A 10,514-nucleotide genomic window follows, 5' to 3' on the forward strand; every position below is an offset into this window, starting at 1 on the left:
ATTTTAATTTATTTGTCCCCATAACTTGGACAGATAGGTACCAGAATTTGGACAAACATGTGCCTGAAGTCGTAAAAAAAGAAATAAAAAAATTTGTGCATGGTAAACTTCAACATATTATAACTTTGTGCTTGGCAGTCCGTTGATGATTTTTATTTTTATTCCGTGTGTTTTTCCAAGATCTATCAATTTGGAACTTCGGAAAGCCGCTAATTAACTTCAATAAAAAAATATTATTCTTTTATTTTTCGAAATCATTTTATTCACTTCTTTTTTTATAAAAAAAATTTATATTTATAAATCCACATCTATTAAATTTAGCTAACAAAAATTACATATGCTTATGACCTTGAGTTTAACACGTGGAGTGAATGCCAAATAAGTTTAAAAATTAGATTTATGACCAGAGCTCCCTATAAAATATACATATATAATTTTATTTATGTATTTATTTTTCAAATGAGGGGCAATGGCACTTGATGAATCAAAGCTAGTCGACTGCCTAGGGGAAGCTTTATGTCTATGTAACTCGAATTTGAGTTTATCTGAATGGCCTGAGTTTTGACTTGCCGGTCGTCGGGCCACAAGTGATAGCCGCAGTGTTTTGACTTGCCGGTCGTCGGGCCACAAGGTGATAGCCGCAGTCAACAAAGGTAAGGGTGACAAATGTTGCACCGGTCATCCAGTGGCCGACCCGTATGCACAAATTCAGACGATTCAGCAAACTCAAATTTGAGCTATCACACATTTTTGAAACTCTTGCATAAAGGACAAAAAGCCAAAAGCATGGTTGGCAGTTACGTCTGCCCCTGCATGGAGTAATGTTCCAACATCTCTTAGATGCTGCACCTATCATAATATTGAAATGGGTCCTGTCAAAGATTCTAATAAATTTGTCACATCAATTAATACAAAAAATCAATTAAGAGCAACAGGAATTCACCAAGAACAATCAAAGACTCAAGTGGTGAATTCAAGAACTGGTCAATCAAGAATAGAAAAATCAATCAAGAGCCAGTTCAAGAATAGAATTCTTGAATCAAGAATTCTTACACCAGGATAAGGTCACAAAACAATTTTTACAATTCACTCTCTAGCAATCTTTTTCGTCTAATTGACCCTTTGGATGTTCCCATGAAACCAAATATTGCTATGCACTATACTTTGTTGCATGACTTTGCCGCCACTTCATTCCAATGGCTTCTACTGCTTCACTCTCCATTTTGGACTTCACATCCCCAGCGTTCATAGATAAAACATTAAACAAGGAAATAAAAATTAAAAAAAACAAAAGCCAGCCATTTTTTTGACGATTCTAACTTTGTGTTGCAAGTAAAGAGGACTGATTATAATAAGGCTGAATATTCCAAGTACTCACCTACTCCATGATGATCCTGCAGGTGTATCCTTTAGACTTAGTGAAGCTACTCGGCTTTGTAAAAACTGAACATGATCAGCACCAGCCAGATAAGCCTTTGTACCAGAACTTGAGTTGGCTGGCCATGTTGCTGGAACCGCTAAATTCCTGTGGCAATTGAAAGATTACATAGAATTAAAAAATAAACAAAAACCTTTTTATGAGAAACTTTCTAGAGCTTCTCAATTTTGCCAACAAAAAAAAAAAGAAAAGAAAATCCAATTCCTTTTCCCCTAATCCTCATGCCCCGAAGAATACATAGCATGAGATACAAACAACTTAGACACAAAAATTGCATATCAGGAGGCAAGATGATTATAAGTGACCAGATGGAGGTAGTGGCAACACAATGGAGGAGAAATAGAGACACAGATAATAGAAGCAATAAATTTGTTTGAAAATTCGCTTTTGAAAATTGTTTATGAGAAAAGAAAAAAAAATAAATAAATAAAATAAAATAAAATAAAATAAAACATTACACTTTTAATTTTCAAAACTTATTTTTGCAGAAAATATAAACTATATCAAAACGCTGGATGTTTTCGAACTTCCCATTGTTTTTGTTTTCAAGAACATGAAAAATGAAAAAAGATACCAATTGCAGGGATGGGGAAAGGGGAAGGTCGTCGCAGGGGTTAAAACTCTGCTATGAGCTTAGGAGTGTACAAGGACCAAACCACCAGGTCATCCCCTAAGCTCATAAAATGATGATTCTGATGGTTAGTCAAAGGACACAGGTAGTGAGGCAGTGGGAGCGAGGGGGTGTGTGATAGAGGCTAGGTTGTTGTGGCGGTGGCAAGCATTATGGTGGCATGATTCTGATAGGGTTGATGGAAATGTCATTAAGTTCTGTTAATATTACTGAAAAAATTGGGACCTTCTATCTTCTGCTTATTCGAGAAACTTTACCAAGAAACAACAAAAGCAATAGTAATTTATATATGTGCCTTTGTCATGCCATTTAAGAGGGGGGAAAATATGGTCATGTTGTGCTCAGTAGCTGCAAGTTTTGACCAACATTTCAAACAAAATTTTCATTTTTATTTTTATTTTTGTATAATTACTATATGGAACAGATCATTTGATCAAAAAACATCTAGTTTAACTTCTAGATCATGACAATTAATAAATAAATTAGGAAGAAAATTATGGCAAAAGAAGATGCAGCTTGCGTACCCTTCGAGTCTTCTGCATTTGCAGTGGTTCATCTTGTCAACTGTATAATTCCCAAATACAGCTTCGAAATGCTCTGCTATTTTAGGTATCTTGGCCAATGGCAAAATGTCCCAAACCTTTATAACCTGGATGTCTGTTGAATGTTCCCTAACAATGTCTATGCTCCATATGAGATTCAGAAATTTATTGACCTTGTGCACCTCCAACAGTTGAGAAGAAGTCCCATTCATGTTCAGAACTTTGTTCTTCTGATTCTGATGCAAGCCACTCAAAAGATTTTGTAAGAGAGAAAGCACTTTCTTACGAATCTCTATGTTCTTGATTCTAGTCATGGATTTCCTAAAATCATTGCCAAAGCGAACCTGTAACAAAAAAAAAAAGGGCGACGATCATATAGTGAGACTTGTTGTAATTTAAGAACAAAAATTCATGTGATCAACCGAAGACATTTTAATTTCTATTGTGAATCAAGTACAGATTGCTTTTGTTTGGGAAACACAGTTTAGCTCATCTACAAACATGGAATGGTAACACCTAGCATTGAGTATCTAATTGTAAAAATTCAAATAGTTACTTGCTAAATCTTCCTAACTTGATCTGATTAGTAACTTTTTCTTGCCATCAGCACAGAAAGAGCAGAGTTAAGATGACCAAAATGATAAGAGTAGAGGTCAACAAGTTCACGAATATGCAAATTGCTTGCTATTATGAACTAAATTGCAAAGAAAACATGGTTGGATGTGTTTTCATTTTGGTGCTTTTAGAAACACAAACTATGAAAAGTTGGAAAACACTCGGCATTTTTATTTTTCAGCAGAAACATTTCTTGAAAATTGAAAAAACTGCTTTGTGGTTGTGCTTTTATTTTTCAAAAAAAAAAAAAAAAAAAAACTTGTTCGGCGAATTGTTTCTAGAATTATTCTTGAGAAACCCAATTTGTTTAGGGAAACCATCATCATTTACAGTTTTGTGCAAAAACAGTTCTCAATAATTCTAAAATAGACTTTTGATGTTTCCTAAAACCTGTGCTGTTTCCTGATAACAATGTTAGAAACAGTTCATCTCCTAAGTCTTTGTGTTTTTTTGGGAAAATGAAAACACAACTACAAACAGGAGAATTTTCATAATTCTTTCTAGGGGGCTTTTGACACAACTCTTCTAAGGAGAAAAGCATTGATTTATGCAACCATGTTGCAATTTTAATAAATGATGCATGGAAATGTTTGACATGAAAGGGTTTTAATAGTACAATTGTTGACAATTAAAGAGAGCATATATATATACCTTCCACCTTGTATTACTAAACAGAAAAGAACCAGGATTGAGTAATGTATCAAGTTGGTTAAGCTCAACTAAGGCACCTCCAACAGCTTGAGCTAAGTTCTTGTCATCATTCGCATCATAAAAACAACCACGAGCCTTGGCATCTACAACTAATTTTTTCCACACACTGCCGCTATTAATCAAAGTAGCACCATTCCCCAAAATCCAAAGGCAATGCCTATTCCCCCCCCCCCCCCCCCCCCAAAAAAAAAAAATAATAATTACCACACAATCTAAAGCTTAATTATCACAAGGTTAAGCTATGCAAAAAAAATACCTTGCTCGAGTGAGAGCCACATTAGCTCTTTGACGATTGGAAAGAAAGCCCACTGATCCACGCACATTGCATCGCACAGTAGAGATAATTATGACATCTTCCTCACCACCTTGAAACCCATCAACAGATCGAACACTTACAGAAAAGTGACTGTTTGCGTCTGTGATGTATGTTTTTCCAAATTTTTGTTCAAGTGCAAATACTTGAGCCTTGTATGGTGATATGCAACCAATCCTAACCTTCTGTTTTGACTCCTTAGATTCTGTAGATCATGATTAAGGCAGAAAACAATAAAAAATTACAGCCTGTTTGGTAATGCTTCTGTTTCTATTTTTGTTTTCCAGAAACTTGAAAACTGACCAAAAAATTTGTTTTGAGGCCTCAGATTCTGTAGTGGGAATAATGCAGCCAGATATCAGAATCCTCACTTATTAATCATGAATCATGCAGAAAACACTAAAATGTTATAGCCCATTTGGTATGTTTTATTTTCTGTGTTCTGCTTTCTGTTTTAGTTTTCAAAGAATTCGAAAACTTTTCATTGACTATAATAGAAAAGAAGTACCCTTAAAGAGTCTTGCAACAATATCGGCGGCCACAGCTACCTCCACCATGTTTTTCGTGCTATGTCTGTTATCAAAGTCCTCTTGGCCGTAGCTTACATTTATGAAGGAATAAGAACCATACATACTTCCTTGAAGAAAACACCTCTCGTAGGTTCTCTCTTTGACATTCGGACCATCAGAAATCATATTGTCATAGAATTCCCTATTCGGAAACATGCTTATTGATGGATGCATTCTGTATTGGATACTAAGAAGATGCCTTTTATGCCCTAATAACACCAGCCTCTCGAATAAGCTTCTTCCAAATTCAACATTCTGGCATATCTATTAAGCATAGATGTTCAAGATGTCAATACAAGATAATAATTTTTATAAAAGACTGATAAACACAAAGACAAAATTAAATTAAATTAGATCAGAAACCTTGCTTTGAACCATTGCAGGAAGTTGTCGTTCATCGCCAATGAGTATAGCATGACGGATACCAGAGAGCTGTAATGGAATAGTGGATTCACATTCTTTGAGCTGAGCAGCTTCATCAATCACCAACAGTTCCAGTGGGTTTTTTTCTTGTGTACACAACTTAGCAGAACTTGAAGCAGTGCAGAATATCAAGCACGCATTTTGCAAGCAAAAACTTCGAATTACATATTTGGCAGTAGTATTTAGAACAGAAAAGGTTTCGCGAAGGAATTTGAGTACTTGAAGGCACTCTGCCTTGACAGAACTCAACTTCATGAATCCATTAATCCTGTTTCCGACATCTGCAGTTCCATTAATGAGTTCTCTCAAAAACTTATTTGCAGCAACATCAGTACGCAGCAAAGTTCGAAATGATTTTAGCAGATCAAGAGCTCTAATCATCTTTATTGCTACTTCCAATGAAATGATAGAAGTTGGCATGTGGGTGTACAAGATTGGAATCAAAAAGATGAGATCATTTCCAATGGATTTAAATTTATCCATGAAGAACTCCTCAAATGTCTTGAGTTTTTCACACTTGTCCACCCTTTCTCCTCTGTTTTCCTCCTCTGTTTTATCACTCTTCGATTGGCTTTTTCTTTTAGAAGGCTTCTTTTTCTTCTGTTTTTTCTTGTTGTTGTTTTCCTTCAAGGTTTGAACAATTTTCTTCCTCCAAAATGCGCTTTCATCCATTGGTTTCAAGTCTTCTTGATCATGAATATCATCCTCTTCGTCTTGATTGCTTTTCACAGTCCTATCTCCAAAATTTGTCTCCTCTGGCTCCTCACCATTTTTCTTTTTTTCTTTTTCCCAATTTTCCAAATACAAACGGTACTGCTCTTCGGGGCCTTCAAGTAAACAGATCATTGCTTCCAAATTTTTGTTCCACCCAGTAGCTGGAGCAAAAGCTTCGAGAAGCATAAAAACACGGTAATCAAGAAATACATCAAGAAGGTCTTCATGTTCATCGATCTTCATTCGCTTCCAATTACCAAACAATACTATATCTCCCAACCCATAAGTATCATCCTTGAATGCATCCCAAACCAAACTCATGAGCCGTGCAGTGACTCCCAACACTGCAATGTTGGTTGGGGCACAGGTTAGTGTTCTGCATTTCAACTTCAATAGAGAAAATAATAATGAACCAACTGTCTTGGTTTTCCCGGTCCCAGGAGGACCCCATATTAGTTTGACAGTATTTTGATGATGACATTCTCTTGTAGCAATACAACTTAGAACAGCGGCCTTTTGGGAATCGTCCAGATTAAATGACCTTATGACATTCCTCACACTGGATAGAGAAACACTGTCATTCCCTTGGGACAAGCAGTGAATACAATCGGTCCCAATCTGTAAAATAAGTTAGAACAAGTGAAAATGATTCGAGCAAATGTATTTATCTACTCAAGACTGAATCCAGTAAGAAAATAATGCAATATAAATATGAATCAAATAATGAGAAAGGAGTGCTATATGTATACGAAAGCCAATAATGCTACAAACACAAAAAAATCTTCGTAGAAAACTGCAAAGAACATAGAATGGTAGCACTGCATTCATCCTGGTAAAGTGTGGGCTCTATCTAGGATGAAGACAGAGACGACAGCATTGCATTTTGTGCACTTGTTTTTTTTTTTTTTTTTCCTGGGAATAGATTATGCTTCATATGCGTACTTTTCAAAAGCTTACAACCATATAATCACATTTGTTGTTTACATGGACAAGCCTAGCAAACCGAAGTCTGTGGATAGTGTCCCAAGGAAGTTTTGTGTAAGTAATAACTTAGAGTAAGAAAACATATTGTGATTCTTACAGTAGAATCAGTTTGCAGTACTCTTTTAATGATGTTCATGTTCCCCTCTGAGTGCAATGCCGTCCATATACGAATATTAGTAATCATGTTTGTGAGATAAACAGCAAAAAGTTTTCTCTTCTTGTTCTGACCCTCTAGTTCATCTGCATCAAACATGATGAGATTCGACGACAGTACTTTAATTTCAAGTTCATCAAAATCATCTTTGTTTTCTTCTTGTTGTATCCAAAAACAATCAGAATCATCATCCGTCTCTGTAACTAAAGCAACAAGATAAGGTGTTTTAGGCCTATGAAGATCATCTATACACTTGGGTTTGAGCTCTGTCAAGGCAATGAGATCTCCGACCTCAGGCTCATACATTCCTCCATAATTATTTGCAGTGTCCTCCATTCTTTCTAATATGATATTGTAGCGCAAGATTTTAGGAAAGCCTTTGGTTGGTTCAACCATCAATATTTCACGAGTAGGTGCACGAGCCACCATCTCTATGCTTGAGAATAAATCAGCATGCGTTTCCTCAATTAGGGGGTAGATAAATGACTTCATGTAATCTTTTGTCGATGAAAATGTCTTTGGAATTAAATTAACCTGTCAAAAAAGTTCACAATTGTGAAGAGTTAAAAGTACTTATAAACAAAATCATCACTTACAAGTTTTGATCAAGGATCCTCTAAAGTGATTTTTCCCTAAAGTTTCCTAGAGTGTGTGATTGTGTGGTTGAGATTTACTGGCAAGTCACATCAACCACACAATGTAGCACTTTAGGAAATTTTAGGAAAATTTCACTCTAGAGGATCCTTGGTCACAAGTTTTAGCAATGGGCAAATGGTGGCAAGGAACCCAAAAAGAGTTGTCATGGCACGGAATACTCTGCTTCCAAAATCTATGACCGCAATAGAAAGAGTTGGAAACAATAGGTTTATTCACTAATTAACATTTGTTGTTGATCGATGAGCTTGAAGGACTAAATTAAACATATAAATTTCTTTGGCCAATAATGATCAATTGTGGCAACTGCATGCACTTTAGCAATTCATTCTAATTAAGAAGAAATCAGAAAAAACAAGCAAAATAATATTATAACAGTTTCTGTCATTCTATTTAGCCAATTATGTTTGTGAGTGGCTCAAAATGGAATTTAAACCTTGAAGAGATTACATAAAAATGAATAAAGGTGTTAAATATTGGCATTTTGTTGGCCGTTACATATTGAAATTGTAGACTTCTAATACATATATTCACTTTTATATCGGTCGATAGTGTCCAATATCAACAAATATATCATCAATACCAAAACCAATACATATCCCGTTACCGGTGACAGAGCCACATGGGAACCAAGGAGACACATGCCCCTCTCATTTTTTGAAAATCACACTTTCACCTCCAATTATGAAAGGTTTTTTATATAACTCCCTTTTAATTTCAAATATGTTTCTAAATCTTTATATCCCATCTTTCTTTTTGAATAAATTCCTTACAATTTGGCACCACCATAAATATTTAATTTTAATTTTGTCAAAATATTCTCTTATAACTATTTTTTTTCACTCATGTCTCTCTCATATTTTCTCTCCATGTTTTTCTCTACATCTATTTGTTTTTTTCCTCTCTTTTGTAGGTATGTAATTACATTTTAAATTGTGATTATCATCATATTAAGGAACTAAAATAGCAAATCAACAATAAATTTTTTTTTTTATCAATTAATTTAAACATAACTGTTAACATATTTTGACATCATCTTTGGTCATTCTATCACCAAATAAAATTTGAATTAGGTTAGGTTGTGATTGATATCTCTAAGGATTCAATTTAATAGTGCACCCTTGAATCAAAATCCTGGCTGCGCCACTACCAATTACTGTGATTGAAAACACAATGTATATAGACTAGTGTTTATGATACATATCTACACTCTCATAAGAAGGCAATTAGGAAGAGGGAGAATATGTAATTCCAAACCTTGCCCTTGTAAAGATCTTTGTTGAGTACATCAGCAAGAGACCAAGAAAAAACCAAATCTATCAGGCCTTGACCTTTGTTGGGCTCTTCTGCCTTCTGGCCTTTACTTCCCATTCCCATCATCTCTGTTATACAATATTATACTTGCCAAAAATTATGGATTCCAACAACATACCCACTTCAGTTTCTCAGCTCAGAAGATAACCTGAAAACACACACACACACACACACACACACACAGAGAAATATCCAATTATGTGTATGTGGAGGGAGAATAGAGAGAGAAGGCTCGCTTAGAAGTGAAGTAAGTAACAGAAGATTGAAGAAGGCAAAGTAAATGATTCCATTTTGAGAGAAAGATATATAATAATGAAAATGTACATATACATTTAGCTTAATTTTTAAGGTTCCAACCCAATCCAATCCAAAGCTGTCTATGCATATATCTTTAAAGATGGGTGAAAAAGAAAATGCCGTACAATTATGCGCAGAGAAAGTGTTGTTGTACGAGGAAAGTAAAAAAATTTATACAAAAAAGAAAAAAAGAAAAAAAGAAAGGAAGTTAACAAGAGTCGAGTGAAGAGACATATACAAAAGCATGGCAAAGCAGGACCCCCCCATTCTCTCTCTCTCTCTCTCTCTCTCTCTCTCCTTCAGCAGCAAGAAAGTAGGCACCTGTAGAGAAAGAGAGTGTTGAGTATATATTTGTGATGTGTGTATATATACAACTTACAACCAAAGAAGAAATCAAAAGGATGAGATGGTAAAAGAGAAGTGGGAACGTCATAAAAAAAAAAAAAAAAAAAAAAAAAAAAAAAAAAAGAGGGAGATTTTGAAAGAAACAAATAAAGGATACCTCATTTGCAAAAAATAAAAACATAAAAAATACCTCCCCCATTAATATTAATTACTGCATTATAATCAATACAAGAATAATCAATTAATCAAAGCTACGTAATATAATATAATATGGGTTCATGTTATTCAGATGGAGATTGGTGGGTGATTATTCGGAATGTGAGGATCCGGATTCGTGAGGGAGGAGGACCAATGGTGAGTCCGCGCGCCTTTTGCTTTTCAATGGTTGAGCTGAACTGAGCTCAGCTAGCAAAGTAGTTGTACTGTACTAGCGGCACATGCAATGGGTTCGTTTTATATTTTATCTCACCATATATTTCTCTATACTCTTTTTATGATTTTAATTTAGGCTCGTACTAATAATCTGAACCGTTTATCTCTTAAGTTTCACAATAAAAGTCATGTATGTAAAAAATTAATTTCATTAAAAAATTATAAATATAAAAATAAATTACATTTTATTTTATAAAATAAATGGTAAATATAATTTAACTTAAACCATCTATTTTATAAAATAAAATGTTATTTGTTCTCATATTTATAGTGATCCGATGAAATTAATTTTTTTGCATAGATGACTTTCATTGTAGGGCCTACAAGATAACGGTTCAGATTATTATTGTGAATCTAAATTAAAATTATAAAAAAAAA

At 34.6% G+C, this 10,514-nt stretch overlaps 1 protein-coding gene across 3 annotated transcripts; it reads right to left on the bottom strand.

The window, feature by feature from the left end:
• Positions 1-882: 882 nt before the first annotated feature.
• On the bottom strand, positions 883-10,160 carry LOC114271675 (uncharacterized). Of its 3 annotated transcripts, none has more exons than XM_028213279.2 (10): positions 9,598-10,160; positions 9,006-9,210; positions 7,038-7,628; positions 5,183-6,574; positions 4,759-5,083; positions 4,194-4,455; positions 3,878-4,094; positions 2,594-2,955; positions 1,379-1,525; positions 883-1,228 (listed from the first exon to the last, which is right to left on the bottom strand). In XM_028213279.2, the coding sequence occupies exons 2-10, from the start codon at positions 9,126-9,128 to the stop codon at positions 1,204-1,206; spliced, it is 3,444 nt and encodes a 1,147-aa protein (XP_028069080.2). In that variant the 5' UTR covers positions 9,129-9,210; positions 9,598-10,160; the 3' UTR covers positions 883-1,203. The 3 variants fall into 3 exon arrangements, with proteins under 3 accessions (XP_028069080.2, XP_028069084.2, XP_082723120.1); XM_028213283.2 differs by having other exon boundaries at positions 9,592-9,700; XM_082866994.1 differs by lacking the exon at positions 9,598-10,160 and having other exon boundaries at positions 9,006-9,426.
• Between the last annotated feature and the right edge of the window lie 354 nt (positions 10,161-10,514).

The sequence above is a fragment of the Camellia sinensis genome, chromosome 4 (assembly GCF_055761805.1).
Source record: "Camellia sinensis isolate YWXY chromosome 4, ASM5576180v1, whole genome shotgun sequence".
NCBI lineage: Eukaryota > Viridiplantae > Streptophyta > Magnoliopsida > Ericales > Theaceae > Camellia > Camellia sinensis.

Bases quoted from the DNA above. Each gene is read 5' to 3' on its own strand.
- LOC114271675 (XM_028213279.2), bottom strand. From the start codon at position 9,128: ATGATGGGAATGGGAAGTAAAGGCCAGAAGGCAGAAGAGCCCAACAAA. The intron at 4,456-4,758 runs GTACTTCTTTTC...CATGATCTACAG, and splicing joins TGTTGCAAGACTCTTTAAGG to AATCTAAGGAGTCAAAACAG. The intron at 4,095-4,193 runs GTATTTTTTTTG...GGGGGGGAATAG, and splicing joins GTGGCTCTCACTCGAGCAAG to GCATTGCCTTTGGATTTTGG.